At 49.0% G+C, this 21,938-nt stretch overlaps 1 protein-coding gene across 21 annotated transcripts in view; it reads left to right on the top strand.

Moving 5' to 3' along the window:
- NFASC (neurofascin) overlaps nucleotides 1-21,938 on the top strand; it is a 204,655-nt gene that overhangs the window by 137,929 nt on the left and 44,788 nt on the right. For 15 of the 21 annotated variants that reach the window (XM_017881013.1, XM_017881015.1, XM_017881008.1 and 12 more), the window contains 10 exons: nucleotides 2,393-2,563; nucleotides 6,927-6,977; nucleotides 13,067-13,178; nucleotides 13,616-13,800; nucleotides 15,433-15,564; nucleotides 18,070-18,213; nucleotides 18,910-19,021; nucleotides 19,388-19,554; nucleotides 20,003-20,150; nucleotides 21,399-21,523. In XM_017881013.1, coding sequence (XP_017736502.1) covers nucleotides 2,393-2,563; nucleotides 6,927-6,977; nucleotides 13,067-13,178; nucleotides 13,616-13,800; nucleotides 15,433-15,564; nucleotides 18,070-18,213; nucleotides 18,910-19,021; nucleotides 19,388-19,554; nucleotides 20,003-20,150; nucleotides 21,399-21,523 — 1,347 coding nt within the window. Of the gene's footprint in view, nucleotides 1-2,392; nucleotides 2,564-6,926; nucleotides 6,978-13,066; nucleotides 13,179-13,615; nucleotides 13,801-15,432; nucleotides 15,565-18,069; nucleotides 18,214-18,909; nucleotides 19,022-19,387; nucleotides 19,555-20,002; nucleotides 20,151-21,398; nucleotides 21,870-21,938 lie in introns of those variants that run through there. The other 6 variants (XM_017881014.1, XM_017881006.1, XM_017880997.1 and 3 more) reach the window with 2 other exon arrangements.

The raw sequence follows: 21,938 nt of genomic DNA, 5'->3' as shown, positions 1-21,938 counted from the left end.
CGTTGAATATTGGCCCCCACTCTCTTCTGGCTTGTAGAGTTTCTGCTGAGAGATCTGCTGTTAGTCTGATGGGCTTCCCTTTGTGGGTAACCCGACCTTTCTCTCTGGCTGCCCTTAACATTTTTTCCTTCATTTGAACTTTGGTGAATCTGACAATTATGTATCTTGGAGTTGCTCTTCTCGAGGAGTATCTTTGTGGTGTTCTCTGTATTTCCTGAATTTGAATGTTGGCCTGCCTTGCTAGGTTGGGGAAGTTCTCCTGGCTAATATCCTACAGAGTGTTTTCCAACTTGGTTCTGTTCTCCCCGTCACTTTCAGGTACACCAATCAGATGTAGATTTGGTCTTTTCACATAGTCCCATATTTCTTGGAGGCTTTGTTCATTTCTTTTTACTCTTTTTTCTCTAAACTTCTCTTCTCACTTCATTTCATTCATTTGATCTTCAATCACTGATACCCTTTCTTCCAGTTGATTGAATCGGTTACTGAAGCTTGTGCATTTGTCATGTAGTTCTCGTGTCATGGTTTTCATCTCTATCAGGTCATTTAAGGACTTCTCTACATTGGTTATTCTAGTTAGCCATTCGTCAAATCTTTTTTCAAGGTTTTTAGTTTCTTTGCACTGGGTTTGTACTTCCTCCTTTAACTCAGAGAAGTTTGATCATCTGAAGCCTTATTTTCTCAACTCGTCAAAGTCATCCTCTGTCCAGCTTTGTTCCGTTGCTGGCAAGGAGCTGCGTTCCTTTGGATGGGGAGAGGTGCTCTGATTTTTAGAATTTTCAGCTTTTCTGCACTGCTTTTCCCCATCTTTGTGGTTTTATCTACCTTTGGTCTTCGATGATGGTGACGTACAGATGGGGTTTTGGTGTGGGTGTCCTTTCTGTTTGTTAGTTTTCCTTCTAACAGTTAGGACCCTCAGCTGCAGGTCTGTTGGGGTTTGCTTGAGGTCCACTCCAGACCCTGTTTGCCTGGGTATCAGCAGTGGAGGCTGCAGAAGAGTGAAGTGAATAATGCTGAACAGCAAATGTTGCTGTCTGCTCGTTCCTCTGGAAGCTTCGTCTCAGAGGTGTACCTGGCCGTGTGAGGTGTGAGGTGTCAGTCTGCCCCTAGTGGGGGATGTCTCCCAGTTAGGCTACTCGGGGGTCAGGGACCCACTTGAGCAGGCAGTCTGTCCGTTCTCAGATCTCAAACTCCGTGCTGGGAGAACCACTGCTCTCTTCAAAGCTGTAAGATAGGGACATTTACATCTGCAGAGGTTTCTGCTTCCTTTTGTTTGGCTATGCCCTGTCTCCAGAGGTAGAGTCTACAGAGGCAGACTTCCACCCAGTTCCAGCTTCCCGGCCACTTTGTTTACCTGCTTAAGCCTCAGCAATGGCGGGCGCCCCTCCCCCAGCCTTGCTGCCACCTTAAAGTTAGATCTCAGACTACTGTGCTAGCAATGAGGGAGGCTCCATGGGCGTGGGACCCTCCAAGCCAGGCGCGGGATATAATCTCCTGGTGTGCCATTTGCTAAGACCCTTGGTAAAGCACAGTGTTAGGGTGGGAGCGACCCGATTTTCCAGGTGTTGTGTGTCACAGTTTCCCTTGGCTAGGAAAGGGAATTTCCTTCCCCCTTGCGCTTCCTGGGTGAGGCAATGCCTCGCCCTGCTTCAGCTCTCGCTTGTTGGGCTGCACCCACAGTCTGACACACCCCCGTAAGATGAACCTGGTACCTCAGTTGGAAATGCAGAAATCACCCATCTTCTGTGTTGCTCACGCTGGGAGCTGGAGGCTGGAGCTGTTCCTATTCAGCCATCTTGGCGCCACAGTAGTGCTTTCTTCTTAGGAATAAAAAACAAAGGTATACATTATAATTGATGATTACATTTTTACTAAATGCAGCAAGGCCAAGTTCAATTTCATTTAATTCAGCAAACTGTTGAGTGCCTCCTATATGCCGAGTCCTAAGACAGGTGCTAGGGCATAAGATGAACAGATCATGGTCCCTGGCCTCAAAGTGCTCTCGCTGCTAGCTTGAGAATTTGAGCCTTGGGGAGCACCTGAAGGCTTGTGTTCCTTCTGCTGGCCCCACAGCCAGTGAGATCTTTTGTAGCATGAATAGGAGAGAGAAAAGTGTGGCCACAGAGCATGGACATGGTGGGCAGACAGGTGGTCTACGTCTAAACTCCTGCTCTCCTCTCTGCCTTTGCAATGCTGAACATATTACATCCTCTGCTTTCTGATCTGTAAAATGGGAATAAGCCATACTTCAGAGTTGAGAGGACTAGACCAAGTGATGTCAAGCAACTGGTCGCCACCTAACCCTCTGTAAAGTGTTCTGTCGCCAGGACTGTGGTGGTGATGGTTACTGTTATTAGTACTAACCTGCTGCTGTACCTCTGTTTTCTTATAGCCATGGAGCCCATCACCCAAGACAAACGTGTCTCTCAGGGCCATAACGGAGACCTGTACTTCTCCAACGTGATGCTACAGGACATGCAGACTGACTACAGTTGCAACGCCCGCTTCCACTTCACCCACACCATCCAGCAGAAGAACCCTTTCACCCTCAAGGTCCTCACCAGTAAGTGCAGGCCCCTGCCGGGGGCTGGGGGCCAGGGAAAGAAGCCCACTGACCCCACCCAGCCCTAGGTACCTGAGTCTAGGGGGAGACTTGTCCTTGAGGCTGAGCTAGAAATCCTTCCAGCTCATGGTGCCTGAGCCATTTCAGCTGCTCTTAAATGATCTCTCTTGATTGTGAAACCTTGAGTTAAACTTGGTCCTACTCTAAGTTAATTCTTCTTAAATTCTGGTGGGAATCAGAATCACCTTAGAACTTGGCAGTGTACCCAGAACCAGCCTATTGCACCTCAACAGCCCTGAGCCTCTTTGTTCTTTATGAGCCCTCCAGGTAATTCAAGTGCACCCCAGAGTCTGAGAACCACTGCTTCCAGTGGTCATCTAGAACCCCTCTCCAGACCCAGCTTGATTATTTCTTTTATTTCTTCTCATTGCTTGGTTATCTTTATTTCTACAAGAAACCCATAGCAGAAAATATGAAAATTAGTGGAGACACCAAAATAAATTGTATTTGATTCTGTAATATGTATATGCTGAACCATATGGAATCGCTATGTTTGTAAGTTGCAGGCTTATGTTTTAGTTTTATTTGTTTTCATTTCTATTCTCTGATTCTGTTTGACTGGTACAAAAGCAAATCAGCATTTCCTGACCCATTATAGCGTTGGTGGCTCTCCCTTGAGGAGAGAGAGAAGCTTAGTCAGAAATGTTCTTCTTGGCAAGGACAAAGCAGCCTAGAGCTTTTGCTGCAAAGTCTCAGCCCACTCAGGATGTTGGAAGTTCTCTATGTTGCTGTACACCATGGATTTGTAACACGCCTTCCATAAAGGAGCCCCCCAAAGAATAGACCTTAGTCTGGCTCATACTGTGAGTGTTGTTTTCGATGCTCTGGACAGTGAGGATTGTCGGGGAGGCCAGTAGAGATCACCATGTGGGTGCTGGCAGTTTGCAAAGGTCAGAGAAAATAGGCTGACCCTGGCTTCCTGGAGCCCCTGCAGAGGTGGTGGACAATGTCTCCCCATGTGGATGTGGGTCAGGAGAGGTTCGGGCGACATCACTTCTCATTCTGGACAGGTAGGGGGTGTAGCCATTAGCATTCTCTTTCTTCCTCCCCATCCCTGCTGATGATGGAGGCAGGTGGTCCTGAGAGCTGACAGCCCCATGCTCCATTTTCACCATGGCACAGAGGTGGATCCAAAAGGAAGCAGCTTCCTTTTTTCTTCCCCTTCTCATGGTTTTTTTTCTTTCTTTCTTTCTTTCTTTCTTTCTTTCTTTCTTTCTTTCTTTCTTTCTTTCTTTCTTTTCTTTCTTTCTTTCTTTCTCTCTCTCTTTCTTTCTTTCTTTCACCTTTTCATTTTCTTTCTTTTTCTTTTTCACTTCCTTCTTTATTTCTCCTCCCTCTTTCTTGTTCTTTCTTCTTTTCCCTCTCTCTGTTCTGTCTTGGAACTCCATTCTGCCTCCCCTCTAATCACCGCCTCCTGCCTCTGCAGTGTCCCCACGCACTGATCTGCGTTGGTGTTGGGCTGCCGAAGGTAGTAGCCGGCAGGGTTGCCTGACACCTGCAGCAAGCCCCTCGCATTACTGGCAGGGTGACCTGGCTTCACTCTGGTTGCTCCCCCGTCCCTGGCTTTCTCATTCCTGACCCAAGCCCAGGGAGACCCCTTGGAGGAGAAAGTTGGTTTGTCTGCAGTGTCTCCTCGGTCCTGCCAACTGGCTAGGCTGGGGAGGACAGTGTGATCTGCTCAGAACCTCGGAGTGGCCTCAGCAGTCAGGACAGGACTAACAGCATTGGCACGGGGAGGAGCAGGGATGTCAAAACAAGATAAGATGCTCGCTGAGCTGAGACTGGACAGCCATCAGCGTCACCGCCAGGGCCCCTCTCTCCCTGCCCGGATGATGCTGGAAGTCAGCCTGCTGCTTTTGGAACTGAGTCAGTTGACCTTCTGCCATCCTGGGCAAAACCCATCACTGTCACTCAGAGTAGAGCAGTGGCCAAGCGATTGAGGTGGTAAAGAGTCTTCCTCTGTAGAATTAACCAACTTCCTCTGCAGTTAGAGATTTAAACAACATGTTGGAGTTGGACTTTCCAGAAACACTCTTTTCTCTACCAGAAAAAGTAAGGGATGTTTGTTAATGCTTCATTTCTGGGTCCTCTATTCCACTGAAAACTCTTTCCTCTGAATGGTGAGAAACCCCCTAGGTGATTGGAACAGAGCCCCATCAGCTTCCTGGAGTTCTCCCAGGGGTAGCTCTGGCTAGGAGCAAGTTCTGGGCATCTGAGCCAGCCCAGAATTGGGCACAGCTGCTTAAAATAGCACATTGGTGCTCTCTCTACTTTCCTGTCTGGAGAGGACACAGGCTTTCTCTTGTACCTTCAGAACCAGGTCTGGGGTTGGAGGCAAAGCAGTCAGGCAGGGGCCGCTTCAAAGGCCCTATTCTTACCAGGTGCTCCTTTCACAGTTTGCCCATTTGGGAAGAAATAAATCTCATCATGTCCCATTTTCATTACCTGCATTGAAGGAAGTTGACAATGGTATGTAATGCAAAATACTGGGTAATCTGAAATCATTTTTAAAACCTGGGATGCAGTCAAAGATAAGCAGTGGAGTTGGGCTACAAAGCTGGGCCCATCCCACTTTGCCCATGCTGTAACAGGTGCTGGGTGCCTCCTGATGCAGTAAGAGGCAACTGTGGTAAGCGAGGAGGGTCCTCCCTGAGGCAGACACCAGAGCACACCCCTTCTTCCCCCTGATGTCTAAATGACCTTCTTGGAGCAGTCAAGTAAGTTTCCCTGAATTTCTCACATGTGCTCCAGAATTCACAAACCATGAGGTCAGTTCTGGGCATGGGCTACTTCTCTGGAGAGAGATAGGTTGCATTTCACCTGGTGACATGGGAGCATGAAGGAAGGGCCGTGTCATCTGTGTTTGCCACCATCCACCCCCAGGAGAGGAAAAGAGTTGCCTCCCAAGACCAGCTGCAGCCCCAACCTGCCCTTGGGCCAGCCCATCTCTTCGTTACATTGTGGATTAGTTCCTGCCTTTAGCTCCAGATGGATCCAAGCAGACTTCCCAAACAGGCTGGGTCTCTATACCAAACCCCATCTGAGGAGAGAGTTTTGAATAATGAAAATCTTCCTACCAGGTGGTAAGCAGATTTGGGATGCAATGCAATGCCAGTCCCAGAAAAGGACTCTCATACCTCTTGCAACTAGTTGTAACAGGATTGGATCTGTCGTCAAATATGCAAATGTTTTGGCAGAGCCCCTGTTGTCCCTCAGGCAGTTGGATCGTGTTCTGAGCTCCTCAGGGCCATCTGCTTGGCTTCCAGTCAGCTGCACCCCACCCCCTTTTAGTACTGTCACAGTTTGAACCCAGTCGCTGGGAGGGACCGGAGGTAGAGAGGGAAAAGCTCCTTTAGGACACTGGCGTGATGATGTGTCCTCTTCTGAAATGTCTTTCTCACTAAGGAGTAAATGCCACAAGTTTGAATTACCTAACACTGGAACTGAAGCCACTGATCTTGCTCCATAAAGAATGTCTTCAATCCTGCATAGTCTAGAGAGCTTCGAACCTCCAGAATGTTCAGCAGGACTTTCCTAGTCTGAAGTGTAGAACTCACAGTTTGCACTTTCTCCTGTCCCAAGCACCATTTCTAAATTCTAAAGCCTGAACCTCAGGGATGCGCTCCCCACCTCACTGAACCACTCCCGGCATCCTCTTACAAGGAGGGCTTTCTGCCAACAGAGACATCTCCAAGATCATAGTGGTACCCACCTGGTCAGACTGCAGTGACACATGTTGCTGGGTGTGGCCAGGGCCCCTTGGCCCCACTCTTTTGGTCAATGACCTCCTCCCATTTACCGCCAACCCCCTGCAGCTTAGCTTCTGCCCAGGCAGGACTTTGCTCTTCCCCGGAGCTCACTAACACTCCTTTCTCTTTAGCTGCTCCAAGAGCTGGCCTGACCCAGAGTCCTGGGAACTGAGGATTTTGATAAGAAGGAGTTGTTCAAAAGACGGCTACAGGACACCACTAATCCTTCTCTCATTTGTTTGAAAATATAGCAGGACCAAATAATTAAAGTTCAAACCTAATTTCTTTAATTTAAAAAAAAACCATTATTTTATTATTGCCTTCTTTTGCAGGATTTAACCTTTTTTTTTCTCCTTTTGTGGGCTGTTTTGTGTTGCTTGTTCTTCACCGAGCGTATTGCCTTTCCAAATATGCCGTGTCTTTCCTTTGCAAAAGACCACTGCTGCCCTCCTCGGTTGTTTTTGTGGCTTTGCATTTGTTTTTTCTCTCCCCGTTTATGCCTCTGTGACTTCTCCGTGGCCTCCTGTTTGCTCACCCTCTTTTGTTTATTACAGACCACCCTTATAATGACTCGTCCTTAAGAAACCACCCTGACATGTACAGTGGTGAGTCGCAGCGGTAACCTTGGGAGTAACCTTGCCTGTGCTAACCCCAGTTTGCCTAACTTGACTGATACCACATCATTAACTCCTGCTGGGTGGCAGCTGGCCCAGCCAGGGTGCCAAGATGACACCTCCAGAAGGCTGCCTGCCAGGAGGCAGTGTGGGGGTTTGAGGTGGCCCACCTGGTGGTGTGGTCTCCTCTAACAGGCATGCCTGAAGTTGCTGAATTCTCAACAAGTTGTTCAAACCAGGGTAGGATTTCAAAAAAACTTCTTGAAAAGCAGAAACTTTTACTGAAAAGTAGAAGCTTAGGAATCAGGGATGGACGGATGGAGAATATCTTAGAATAGGTGAGTTCCATAGTGAAGAGGAAACAGGAAGTCTGGTTCCTATTGGTAGTTGAAAGAACACAGAAAGCTTGTTAGTATGTTCAGTTAACTCTTACGTGTCGAGATAGGAATTGCCTGCTTTGTAATCTCACCTTAGTTACCGGGAGTACCATTTCACAGCGAGGTCTCATGTCTCTTTAAAATCCGTCTGGGCAATAGGAGTAAGAGTCCAGCTCTGAGTTCTCTTTCAAGATGAGTATAAATGAGGTGAAACCATCCACTGTACCCTCTCACCTGGGCCTCTCCCCTCCTCTGGTAGTGTATGCAAATCCAGTGCCCACCAGTCCACACTTGCGAGATGTGGAACAATTACAGTGAGGCATGGTTCTAACTCATCACACAGCTGGTTGCTCAGTCTGATTAATAAGGTAATTGGCTGTTTCCACACCTGAGTTACCCCTCACCATGGTTCAAATATGTGTTATTTTCCCTGAGCAGCCAGAGGCACCATCATTTGCTGGCTCTGGTGAGGCAGCTGGCCCCCATCATTAGTTATGCCTCAGAAGCTGAGGCTACAGGTCTCCAAGGGACATCACTGTGGGCTGAAACAGATAGGAAGTGTCTGCACTGCGATGTGCTAATATAAAGGATGATGAGTGACTGGAGTAGGGGATGGGATGAAGGAGCGGGAGTCAGAGAGAGAGGCAAAGGCTCTAACTTGGCACTAAGCAGCTAGAACCACACTGAGATCCTGCCAAAGAGATTTACTACCCAAGGAATCAGGGGACCTTTGTTGGATTCTAAGCATTGTTTGTTTTCAAGATAATGGGGCCATCCACTATTGTGTTAAGAGCCCCAGAGCCCTGGTATGGAATGGGCCTTGTTTAAATTGGATTCCAGGTAATCTGTTATAGGAAGTATTCTGTAAGCCAGAGTATATCAGAGCCAGAAGGTCCCTTAGACACCATCTGGTCTAAGTTCCTCACTTTATGGAAGATAAGTCATGCAGGGGAACATATGCATAGAGTTGTTTTATCAATGGAATAAGTTTGAGTGATTCTGGTCACTTAAACCAGTTTGTGACCGTTGATCAAACTATTCTTGCACGAGAATGAGTGGGAGTTATGAGACCCATCCAGGACTAGGAAACAAGCAAAGCTTACAAAAGTTGATGTGGAGATTGACCCCTTGTCCTCAATCCAGGGTTGGATGGAGTTGACCCAAGTATGAAGCTGCTGGAAAGGATATAAAGTCAAAGGAAGACATATTTTGAACACAAAGCAGCTAGGCTGATGCTTCTAGCAAGATATCAAAGGGAAAAGGAAGGAAGGAAGATGACTTCTTTCTGGAGTGCAGGCATCTGGACAGAGAGACTTGATGAAAAGTGCCCAGTGCATCTGTTTGGCTCTGAAATATGGCATGTCCCTTTTGTAGCAGGAGGGCCACCCCATACTTCTATTTTGTTTTAGTGATTTCTAGAGTGGATTGGTATCCTCTGAACGTTGCCAGGTGCCCCCTGACCTGCTGAGTGGCAGGAGAATCTGGTCTGAGATTGTAACTTACCACTTAGGGTTCACCCAGGTGAGGAGATTAAGGAGGTGGTTAAGAGTGTGTGCTCTGGGGTAGACTGCCTTGAATTAAATCCAAGGTCCGGGACATACCATTGAGTGATGCTGGGTAAGTCATTTAGTCTCAGAACTTTAATGTTCTCATCCGCCAAATGGATGTATTACCTGTCTCATAGGATTGTTGTGAAGATTAAACAGGATAATGTGCTTATGGTTCCTAGTATGTGTTGGGCACATTCTCGATACTTAACAAATGTTACCCATTATTGGTTTTAAAGGGAATGGTTTAGTGTTGACTGTATCCTGGATAGTTCCTCTATGTTTCTGAAATTAAGAAGGACACAGAGAACTTAAAGAGAAGCCAAGGGGAGAAAAGCAGGTGCAATTATAGGAAGAAAGTACCATAGAGGGAGAAATTGTAGGGCAGATCAGAGAAACAAAAGCTGTTCAGATCCTCAGCTGTGCTGAGAACTGCATAAGAAGAAAAGCTCCAACTACTGCATATGGGATTTGGGTTAGACTTACAGGAGAAATTTCCTGGCACTGAAAGGTATCAAATATTACAAGACAAAGAGTTTTTCCTATCTTCTGGGGTTGTTTGGTCAGCCATTCCTAGAGTGAGAGAGGTGGATGAGATGCCAAGAATCTGGCCCCATGAGTCTCTGGTTCTCAATTCTGAAAATCGAAAGCAGCAAAGTGGTCTGGATGTAGGATCCAGATGCCCCTAAAAGCTGTTTTTGGCAGAGGTCCTCAGATACGTCTGATTCGTTGAACCCTCTTGTCCTGTTAACACATAGCACTTGACAGAGGGGGGCAACTAAGATTGTCAGCAGTCTTGGTGTTTCCTCCGAAGAGATGATCAAGAGGCATTTTTCACTGGACCTTTAAGGCCAACATGGTCAAGGCATTGTCATCTGTTGTCTGCTCGCTGACCGTATTCCCCCAGAAACCCATGAGCCCACTCTGAGCCACAGCTTACAAGAGCAGGAGAGGACTGGCTGTCCCTGGGCAAGAAGTCAGATGGGCCTGTGAGGGAAGCTCTTCCTGAATCCACACAGATATGAGCTTTAGCATATGAACTCTGAGTTTGATCAGGCATTAGGTCAGACCCCACTCTGAAGATCAGGGCGAATAACTAATACTCTCCAGGGACCCCTGCCTCCATGATGAAAGAGGGTATCCCATGATAAGATGAGACAGTCATCTGCCACCATTTAGAGTTTCATCTAGTAATCACTGTTGTCTTAGAGTTTTCCTGTCTCTACTTCTGCAGGGAAGGAAATTAGGCACCCTCTTTGAGAACAGTAGCTCTCAAAGCCACCAGCTATATTATCCTTCCTAAATTTTCATATGAGTTCCTCCTGCTGCAATTGACTGCATTTCTTCATAACCTTTCCTTTAGGGCCGTCCATCTCATTCCTTAATGATACTGTGTCCCCCAAATCTTCTTCAAGTTTCCATGCCTTTAAGAATCCAACTGAGGTGACTTCAACGCTGCTGAATTCCCTCCTCAGCTTCTTTTTTCCACCTTGGGCCTGAGTTTTTTAATAGCCACTGAGGAGAGATGGGATCTTAGCTGAGATAGTGAGAATAGTAAAACACAGTGGAAGAGTTTCACCAGAGCACCTCACCAAAACAAAAATATCTTTCTCCTTTACCTCTTTTGCCCTTGGGTTTTCTTTGGTTTGAATAAGAAAGATATTCCTGAAGCTGACTGTCAGAAGTAGGAACAAGTGGGATGCCCATCTTTAGACAGAGAGGCAATGTAGAGTGGGTGGAAAGCACAGGTTTTTGGTGCTAAATGGCACATAATCAAAAACATAACTAGCTTGTAACCTTGGGCAAGTCTGTTGACTTCACTGAGCCTCAGTTGCCTCTGCTGAAAATGGGGATACAACCCTCCAGGTTTGCTGTGAGGATTAAGCACAAATGGTGGTATGGTTGGAGCTGTCAGCACAGTGCATGGTCCCTAGCAAACGTTCACTGAATGGTGGCCCTGATTAGGACCTCTGACTTTTAGGATGCTCTCCCTTTTTTTTGAACTTTGGCTTTTTTCCAGTAGCTTCTCCTTCTTTAGGATAATTCTATTGTTGCAAGCCCACATCCTACAAACGCAATATTGCTATAACCTTTTTATAGTGACAGTTACAGCACGTCAAGGCACCCACAGCGGGACTCTGTGCTAAATTTTCCTCCTTCCCATCATTATTGCTTTGCTGGGTTGTGTGTGCTCGTGGTGTCACATGTTATGGTGTAAATTAAATGTCCATAGGGTCACAGATTGGTTTCTGCAGATTTCGTCCGAGTGTGGAAGGAGTATGACGACTGAGCTGGGATCTCTTCCACATAATCCCAGGGTTCCCAGCTCTCGACGGATTCACCAACCTGACAACAGAGCCTTCTGCCCTAGAATCTCCTTTCCTCATAGTGCCCCTGCGTCTTGGTTGTTTTGGTGATTCCGTGATGGTGGGTGGGAGGAAGCTGTTGGTGTCGGGCTTCCTTGGTGCTGAGAATTGGATGCTACAAGAGTTATAGATATAGATGATAACCAATTAACCACATAATGGATTAACCCCTTCAGTAGTCACTATTGTAATGTGTGTGCTGGTGGGACAGATGAGGCATCTACAGAAAGAGAAATAATATGGGTTAAATTGCTGCCTTATTTTTTGTTATCTTCTTCCCCTTCAATCCATTCACCTCATAAACCTTTGTTGAGCATTTGCTGTATGTCGTGTATTGTACCATCAGCCTAGTTACCCTCTGCACATGTTTCATCCTTTCTTCTTTTGACAAAAAGATAAAATAGAAGCAAACTCTATGAATTGCACTCTACTGGTACCAAGGGAGAGAGTTGAGTGCCCCAGAACAGGAGCCCCACTGGTGCAGCCAGGCCCCAGCAAACCCAGCAAGCTCCTTTAGGAAGCACCAGTTACATGGGGATAAAGTCCCCCCGCACTCTGTCCTCACTCTACCAGCACCGATTCACCCATTAAACCCTGGATAACCATCTTCATCCTCACCCCAGGCGTCTCTGAGGCCTCCCAGCTCCTGGCAGCCCTGCCTTCCCTCCACCTCTCCCTTGTCCAGCTGAGTCTAAGACTCCGTTAAACGCATGGGTGGACTCAGCTTCTGTTTTTGTTTTTAGCCATTCTTGTGTATGATCGTACACCTTGGCCAGGAGGTACTTCCTCCAGTTTCCCTTTTGCCTTGGGGTTTCCGGATGGAAAATTCTTATTCTTTTCCCTTCCATCTTACCCATTCCCCTAGAGCTATACGAAGAGCTCTGGGGGAAGAGGTGAGGCTCGGGGAAGGTGGGGTTCACTCTGTCATGGGTAGATCCATGCTGGCACAACCCTTCTACAGAGAAACAACCATCCTGAAAATGCCAATCTCTGTGAGCCACCTGGCCTTCAAGACCTGCATGAATCTCATTGATTTCAGACCCATGACTGTTCCGGCCTAGTTGAATTATAGATCACCTCCTCCAACTTGGCAGCCACTTTTCTCTCACCCCCTCCCCGAGCAACTCACATGTAATTACTATTCCCTTCCCCAGCCGTCTTCCCAAGTCATTAGTGAGGAGGCAGAATGGTCTTGGCCCCAGAGTGATTTCCTGTCATCTCTGCTCATTAATTCTCTCCATGTCTTTGCTAAGCCATTAATAACTCCCCCTGCATTTCTGATTGTTTGTGCAGGCTTTGTGACTCCATCCCAGCACCTTGTTTTCAGGATCCCAAAGAGCAGGTTGTCTGTCCTGTGGCCCCAGTACATGCCTTCTCTGCTTCCAGATCCCTGCCTGGGGAGAAGGACCGCTGCTGAGATGGCCTGCTCTGGGGGCCACACAGTGGCCTCTGGGATCCCAACACAAGCTGCTCCGGAGTAGATCTCGCACTGCTCAGACAGTCCCTCCCCGTTTCTGGGAAGGGGAGATTCCCTGAACCTGAGGGAAGCTGGGCTCCTCCAGGCAGATCCTTTCAGAACCTAGAGCTCCTCTCACTCATGCTGGTGGGGCTGAGGAGCCCTGAGCTTCCTAACACACCTCACTTAATGAGATCCAAGTCCTTGGGGTGGTTTCAGCTGGGAGGATCCAGCAGGGGCGGTGATGCCGTTTCTTTCTAGCCTGACAGCATTGGCCTAGCGGCGTCTGCCTTCTGGAAGGAGGCTCACAGGAGTTTGTTCTCTCCTGTTTCAGCCCGAGGAGTTGCAGAAAGAACACCAAGCTTCATGTATCCCCAGGGCACTGCGAGCAGCCAGATGGTGCTTCGTGGCATGGACCTCCTGCTGGAATGCATCGCCTCCGGGGTGTATGTGCAGTTTGCAGCCCCTCTTCTAGCCACCCTCCAGGAGGATGGGGATGGGAGCTTGTTCATGCTCTTGTTAATGCCACATTTAGTGCATACCAGTAGCACAGCAGAAAGAGAAGCAAACAGCCCCTAGTGGGCAGGGTGTTGCAAACCATAGTCATCTCCATCCCATTCTGGCCATCTCTGTTTTGGATAATGAGGAAAGGTGATTAGGCATCCCGTATATGCGTTAGAATCTCGCGGGACGTTAGCTAAACCTTCAAGTTCTCTGTGGCTGAGCATCCTCCTCTGTACAGGAAAGATCAGCTCTTAGAGGACATGCATCCCCTGGGCCCAAGTATGCTTTTAGGCCACCTGGGTGTCCCCAGCTCTATAGAAGAGGAGAAGGGCCATGTTTAGTGATAACTTCTTTGTTTCCTGCCTGGCGCCTCTCCTAGCCCAACACCAGACATCGCATGGTACAAGAAAGGTGGGGACCTCCCATCTGACAAGGCCAAGTTTGAGAACTTTAATAAGGCCCTGCGTATCACCAATGTCTCTGAGGAAGACTCCGGGGAATATTTCTGCCTGGCCTCCAACAAGATGGGCAGCATCCGGCACACGATCTCGGTGAGAGTAAAGGGTACGTTGTGTGTATTTCTCATTATGATTATTTTGCCAACCCTGAACACCATGCCCACCCTTCCCTCTGAGGGTGGTTGGGGACAGAGTGAGTGGGGGAGACTTCCAGCCCACTGGCCAGTGGCTATGGCAATCTGCTATGGATGGTGTCACTCACTGGACGTGAGAGGGTGTGTGCATGCCCATGCATGGGGCAGAGGGTGTTAAGGGAAGGAGATCCACCTGACCATCACCCACCTCTCCTTGATGCCAACGCTCCCTCAGCAGGTGAATTTCCTCCCATGGCCCATTTGAATCATTCCCAGAGCCTTCTTTTTCCTTTCGTTTTGCATTCCCGTTCGTGATGTGTCACGTGAGCCCGTGCTGTCTGTGTACCTATGCATGATGATGTGCTGCTTTTTAAAACTGGGGAGAGCTTATGGCCAAAATTATTTTTTAAAATCCCTTCCTAACCCCCAAAGCAAAGAGGGCCCACCTGAGTGATTGCAGGCACCAGAGCGCATGGCGTCATGGGTCCCAGCCATGTGTGGCAGGCTGCACTGGTCACTGTTTGGTCTGGGGCTGCACAGATGGTTGAGATGATGATGTCCGAGACCAGAGTACAGGAACTTTCTTAGCACATGGTCGATTGATCTTGTGACCTTGGTTTCAGCACCATACACAAATTAGGGAGTTCTTAGACTTTAGGGGGTGGGGGTTGGGTATCAAGATCTTTGAGAATCTGATCTGAAAGGCTCACTTCTCAGAAAAACCCACATTTCTACATATTCACAAAATTGTCCAATCAATTGAATGAGGTGGCCAGCTAAGAACTGCTCTAGCCAGGTGTGGTGCCTCACATCTATAATCCCAGCACTTTGGGAGGCCGAGGCAGGCAGATTACGAGATCAGGAGATCGAGACCATCCTGGCCAACATAGTGAAACCCCATCTCTACTAAAATTACAAAAATTAGCTGGGCATGGTAGGGTGTGCCTGTAATCCCAGCTACTTGGAGACTGAGGCAGGAGAATTGCTTGAACCTGGGAGACGGAGGTTGTAGTGAGCCGAGATCGCGCCACTGCACTCCAGCCTGGGAGACAGAGCGAGACTCCATCTCAAAAAAAAAAAAAAAAAAAAAAAACTACTCTAACCAAAGTTCAGTGCCTAAAGGAATGAATATAAGGCTTTTCCTAAAGGGTCTGATTTTGCAAAACACAGATCCAGAGGGACCAGCACGGTGCCCGCTTTACCACCTTCCCTGGCAGTGGAGCCATTGGATGCACACCGCAGACACTAGTGACCTCAAAAAGCATTTGCACCCAGGCCTCCTGTGAGGATTCTGATTTAGTAGGTCTGAGACAGGTCCTAGCGTCCCTTTTTTTAAAAAAGCTCTTCAGGGGATTCTAATGAGCAGCCCCAGTTTAGAACTATTGTTCTGTGAACTCAAAATAGACGGATCAGCATCTGTGCAGCCAAGCCAGCCAGATACAGGCTGGACCAAGTTATCCCTGTGAGGACAAGCCCTGAGGCAGGTGGTGAGCACCTGGTGCTGGGACTCAGGGGCTCCTACCACACTAGAGGGAGACTACTTGGTTTCTTCTGCCTGTCCCATGCCATCTAACTCCCCTGCCTGTGCCTGTCATGTCTTCCAGCTGCTCCCTACTGGCTGGATGAACCCAAGAACCTTATCCTGGCTCCTGGCGAGGATGGGAGACTGGTGTGTCGAGCCAATGGAAACCCCAAACCCACTGTCCAGTGGATGGTGAATGGGGAACCTTTGCAATGTAAGTAGCGAGCTGTTGTCCTATCTGACTCTCATCTCTCTCCTATCAAAGGCTTCAGATTCCTGTCACTATGCCAGCGTTGGTCACACTAGAAGTTCAGGAAAAGAGAAGCCCACTGGTGGCTGCTTCTCAGTTGCCTATCTTTTTGGGCATCCCGAGAAATCTACCCTCTCTTTGTGTTACAGTACAGGAAGCCTGGAACTCTGTGGTCATATTCCCATGTTTAAGGGATTTCTGCTGTCTTGGGGTTTTTTAAATCTCTGCTTTCTTCCCCTAAAGAAGCCCAGTTGATGGCCTGGGGACTGTGGCTGCATCTCTTAGGGGTTGGGCTCTGAGTGACAGCTGGGGCTTGGAAGGTAGAGGAGAGCTCAGTAACCCCATTGTTGGTTACTCAAGTTCTGCTCTCTGCTGAGGGCAAAAGAAGAACGCAGGGTTGTACAATGATGTGAAATATTATGGTTAGATATGAGGAAGAGCAGATGCACAGGTGCAGTTTATTGAGTATGCTTAGACTTTGGGGACATTTAGTCCTGCCCAGGTGGATGGAGTAGATGACTCCAAGGCCCCTTATAATCAGTGGCCTTGGTCAAGTTTTCATATCATAGACTCTCTGGTTGCATTCACTTTTCAAAATGTCCTGTCCTCACTTTCTCTAAGTGGTCAGAGAAAATGTAAACAATGGTGTCAGCCAAATGGGGAAAATGTAGATGGCAAGAACTCAGAATCTAACTCAAGAACAGCAGCTGGTAGAAGCAGGTGGAGAAGGGGGGACACAGGTAGAGGAGAGGGTAAGAATTTACCTTTTTAGATATTTATTGTGCGCCACATTCTGTGCTAGATGCTGCACCCTTGTTGTGGCTATACTCTCAAACATTTAAGGTGAGGAAATAAGGTTCTCGTCAGTGCAGTGAGTTGCCCAAAATCTCATGGCTAGGAAGTGGTGAAGCTCTGGGTTGCCGTGAGTCTGCAATACAACAGCACCAGCTAGTACTGAACTTAGTTATCCCCAGTAAATGTTACTCCCGCAGCTACAAGCAGAGGTATGAACACTGCCTGCCTTCTGCAGTTCTCTCCATCTTAATAGGACTTTGGGGGTAAGGCAGGCAATTGCACTAAACTTTATAGCACCATTCAATAAAGGCAGCCCAGGACTTGCAACTGAGCCTCAGCCCTGGAAAGGTCACCTGTCACTCTCCCCAGGGAAGATGTAAGGGGAGTGACTGGGAGGAAAATTGGTTGCACGAGAATTTGCCAGGCGAGGAGGTGTACAAGTTGCTGGCACTGCCTTCCTTGGTCCCTTTTCACTGACTGGTGACCCGGGCATGGATGATAAGAATGCTAACCTTGTCTTCCTTTCCCATCTGCTGATTCCTCAGTTCTGGGCTCAGACTGGCTATCTGTGGAGTGGCGCCTGCAGGGCGACTCCTGCATCCTCCGCTGACTTCCCCTGCAGGTCTGAGTGATCTTGAATGCGTTTTGTAAGCTAAGTCATCAGCTTGCTAGTCCAGAAATCTTAGGAAGAAAGTCACTTTCTAGTGGTTAAAGATGAGAAAAGTGGCAATTCTTTACATTTCTAGAAAATGTTTGGTCTTACACCTCATCGTTGTTCTCTTATCTTAGCCTTCCTTAGATTAGGGGAAAGTGGAAGTGATTCTTCCCATCTTACAGATGAAGGAAATGAGGCCCGGAAAGGTTTGTTGATTTACCCCAGATCCCAGAGTGAAGTGTGGGCAGAACAAAGACCCCTAGCCCTCTCCAGCCTCTGCTCTCTGCATCCCAAGCCAGCAGTACTAGAACTGTGGCAAGAATATCCTCTCTCAGTTTAGGATACATTTTTGGGGAGGAGCTGTGAACTTAGGCAAATATAAGGACTCATGCCATTTTCAAGAGGCATTGGCTTACGGGTTTAACTTTGTGAATGTTTGGAGCATGCTCTCTTTAGAGGATGGGAAGGTGGTAGATTCTGTCTATTGTATATTGCTTTGTCCTTTTCAAAGCACATTTAAATATATGCACACTGGATTCAAATGATAATAACTATATGTGTTAGACCTTCTGTTCATCACTTTGTACATGCATAAAATCTCAGGTTATCTTCACAAAAACCCCAAGAGGTGATCTGTTATTCCCATTCTGCAGACAAGGAAACTGAAGCTTACAGAGATTGAGTGATGCTGGTAGTAAGTGGTGTGGTTAGAACCCAAACTGCTTTCTGTTTCCAAAGCTAATGCTCTCAACCACACCTGCCCAGTGGGTATGTAGGTTGAATAAGAATTCATATTCCATACTCTAGACTAGATTAGAAATAAACCCCACAGGTTCAGAGAAGGGCTGAAGGTCGCACACAGCCCAGCACTGGCGAGGCCAGAAGCCCTGTCATCTGGCCCCTCACCTGGTGCTCCCCACGGCACCCCAGTTGTTCCTGGGAGCCCTGGCCAGAGCCTCAAGTGCCCTTCACCCTGCCCTTCCTATCTCTCATGAGGAACGTCTCTTTCTTGTCTGTAGCGGCACCACCGAACCCAAACCGTGAGGTGGCTGGAGACACCATCATCTTCCGGGACACCCAGATCAGCAGCAGGGCCGTGTACCAGTGCAACACCTCCAACGAGCATGGCTACCTGCTGGCCAACGCCTTCGTCAGTGTGCTGGGTGAGTGTGCCCTTCGCAGCCTGTCTCCCCCTCCTCCCCACTACTGCGCAGTCTCCCTGGGGCTTGGTTATGTCATGGGGCACACTTTCTTCTCCGGGGATTGGCCAAGCTGGGTGAGGTAAGAAGATGGTGGAGAGTGGAAACATGGAGATGGGAAAAATTTTGTAAGAGGGATGGAGGACTTAAAATTCACAAAGCTGGATAAGCAGACAGTTAATTCCATCAGAGCAGTCAATCTTAGTCTTCTCCCTCCCCTGATGAGATAGAGTGGGACTGTCTCATCTCCTTGCTGTATCCATGTTGACTTCCCCTGGGTTTGCAGCTGGATCTCACGGTGGGAAATGGTTTCGAGTATATTTGCTGCACCCCGTGGGCAGGGAGAGGGTGGTGGGAGGGGTAGCTGGGAAATGCCTTAGGGCTGTGGTGGTGCAGCTACAGAACCTGCTGAATAATTTGGGGAGACCCTTTGCAAAAACTGGATTTCAATGTAGGGTAGGTTGAGGGCAGAGGCAGGAGTAAGCTTCTCCTTCCCCACCTCATCCCTAGGGGCTTCCTGAAGGAGGGAAGTTTGATAGGGGAAGGTGCCTCAGTGCTTGGGAAGCTGCTGTAAGCAGAAGGCATGCAGAGGTGAGACCGAGGGGGAGGAGATGGAAGAGTTAGACTCAGTACTCGAGATCGGTTCTCTGGGAATTTCAGATGTGCCGCCTCGGATGCTGTCGCCTCGGAACCAGCTCATTCGAGTGATTCTTTACAACCGGACGCGGCTGGACTGCCCTTTCTTTGGGTCTCCCATCCCCACACTGCGATGGTAAGTTCCAGGAGACCGGGCCTTCCACAGCAGGGGTCACTTGTCTCATCTTCTCCTTCTCATCTGGCCCATAGTAGGTGTTCAGCAAGACCTAGGAATCTTAAAGATTCAAAGCTGGGAGGAAGTTGGCAGATCATCTGGATCAACCCCCTCATTGTACAGAATGGGAAACCGAGACCTAGAGAGGGATGGAGGCTTGCCAGGGCCACCTGGTGGTTAGAGGCAGACCCTCTGAGGCTCAGGGCTCCAGACTCCTAGCATGGGGCTCCTTCCACAGCCCCCACGGTCTCTCTTGATTGGCTGCTGCCCCTGCCCTTGGGCTGGTCCTGTCTCAGGATGCTGTGTGTTCTGCTGCTCTGTTGTGAGGTTTAAGAATGGGCAAGGAAGCAACCTGGATGGTGGCAACTACCATGTTTATGAGAATGGCAGTCTGGAAATTAAGATGATCCGCAAAGAGGACCAGGGCATCTACACCTGTGTCGCCACCAACATCCTGGGCAAAGCTGAAAACCAAGTCCGCCTGGAGGTCAAAGGTAAAGGAGAGGGTTCACCAGTGGGAGTTTGGAGAGGGGCGAGGAGGCCCTGCTTGCAGTTATCCACATGCAATATTCACATTGAAAATGGACCACACCTATCTTTAACCTGGAATGGGCTCCCCAGTGTGCACCTGTGGAGTCCATTTAGGATCCGTGTGGTCCAAAGAGAATTAGGGAAGGGAAGCCTTCTGCTCACACCAACTCCCCACTACCACCCCAGAAATTACATCATATATTCCTGAGTAAGATGGAGAGGATTTGGGGCATTACCTGCTTTTGGGATTACCCACCCAGAACTCTGCTCCATTCATACCACAGCATACGGTTTGTGCCCCACTCCATAGTTTGCCCGAGGCCTCGAGGGCAGGCATATGCCACTGTGTGGCCGCATGGGGTTGCTGGGCAGAGAACAGGCCAGTGGCGAGTGCTCTGGGCTTCTCCACAGACCCCACCAGGATCTACCGGATGCCTGAGGACCAGGTGGCCAAAAGGGGCACCACGGTGCAGCTGGAGTGTCGGGTGAAGCATGACCCCTCCCTGAAACTCACCGTCTCCTGGCTGAAGGATGACGAGCCGCTCTATATTGGAAACAGGTTTCTCTTCCTCCCTTCCCACTTCCTAGTGCTAGTCTGAGGCACATTTTCTTTTCCTTGCTGTTGGTGACACATGGAAGAACACAGGGACAGGGAACCCGTGTCATGCATGTCACCAAGGAGCTACTGCAGAGGGGGTGATGGCCTTGGCGACTCCCCACTTCGGGGAGACCCCCTCCCCAACCCTGCACAACCTCCCTCTCTCCCACCAGTTCCCTGCTTCTCTCTCCTACACCTCCTCTCTCTCCCTCTTCTCAATCTCTTCACTTCTCCTCTCCCTCTCTCCCCTCACTCCTCCTCTTTTCCATTTCCTTTTTGTCTTCTCTTTTCCTCCTCCGCTGCATCCCAGGCTCCAGCCTTTCAGCCGTATTTGCAGTACCCGTAATCTTCAGCAGAGGGCAGGGTTGATCTGAGCCAGCTCTCAGTTCTCAGCCTGAACCTGGAATGCTTTTACTACACCCATGCCTGCCCCTCTCCTCAGATCCTGATTTCACTGGCGTAGGGTAGGACTTAGGACACTGGCAGTGTTTAAAAGTCCCCCTGGGGGTTCCGGTGTGCATCAGGGTTGAGAACCGCTGTTCCAAGCCTCCCTCCCCAGGGCTCACTTTGCTTTACCTTCTTCCATCTCGGGGGAGCAAAGTTGTGCAGGGCCCTGCAGCTGGACATGGCACCGGTGGTTTCTCGCCATCATTTGACTCTTTGCAGAGGGTGTCCCCCTCTGCAAACCTTCTGGCACTCGGTGCTAACAGCTCTACAGCCCCATCCTGCTCTGCGGCCTACCCTCTCTATAAGAGACAGTTCCGAGGAGCCAGGGGTCAGGCTGGCCTGAGCCTGGGTGCAGAGGAGACAACTCTGGGCTGAAGACAGACAAAGCTATAAGTATGAGAGGAGAAGGAATACCAACCTGCCTTTGGGATCACGGGCCTCATGGTGCCCTAACCTGGGAGGGGTGCACAGCACAGTAAAGGCACAGAGGCAGGCACACGTATGGAACTGGAAGGTGAAAAACGTGATTCACGGCCACTTGAGCTCCACCCACTCTCTGTTCCCCTCCATCAAGTATGATGAATGCTCCAGGTGACCGTGAAGACCTTGCCTCTGTCAAAGCATTGAGAGAGAGCCTCATATCCCCCAGAAGGAGCTTCCCTTGCCCTCCTGACTGGAGAGCCCCCTCTGGGGAGAAAGCAGTGGGCAGCCCTGAGCACTCCCCTAACCTCTCCTCCGAACCCTTCCTTGGTACCTTTGTAGGATGAAGAAGGAAGATGACTCCCTGACCATCTTTGGTGTGGCAGAGCGGGACCAGGGCAGTTACACATGTGTTGCCAGCACCGAGCTAGACCAAGACCTGGCCAAGGCCTACCTCACTGTGCTAGGTAACTGCTGCTGCTCACCCTGGCACTGACCAGCCCCACCCCCTCCCCCACAGCCAGAGAAGCAGTGGCCCAGGACAGTTCCGAGGGCAATGCCTGCAGTCAAGTGGGCAGGTCAGGCGTGGTGATCTCTTCTTGCCTTTTGATGTCAGGGTTAGGGAGCTGCCAGTTTCAGAACAAGCTGTGCTGGACAGGTTACCTCCTGAGTGGAGTGTGACTTCTCCACGTCTCCACTGAAAGGGACCTGAGTGATACAGAGAAAGTGTAGAAGGGTTTCTTGTGATCATTTTACCTTCCTTACAGCTAACTCCACCACTAAGTCAATTAAAATGATCCATCCTTAAAGCAAGACTGAGTTTGTGTTTGTGCTTCCAATGACCTCCGCCAGCCTTCCTTTCCCTCCCGCCCCATTGCTGGG

Source organism: Rhinopithecus bieti, unplaced genomic scaffold (assembly GCF_001698545.2).
Source record: "Rhinopithecus bieti isolate Rb0 unplaced genomic scaffold, ASM169854v2 scaffold_12049, whole genome shotgun sequence".
Lineage (NCBI taxonomy): Eukaryota > Metazoa > Chordata > Mammalia > Primates > Cercopithecidae > Rhinopithecus > Rhinopithecus bieti.
This window is presented reverse-complemented; position numbering and strand designations above follow the sequence as displayed.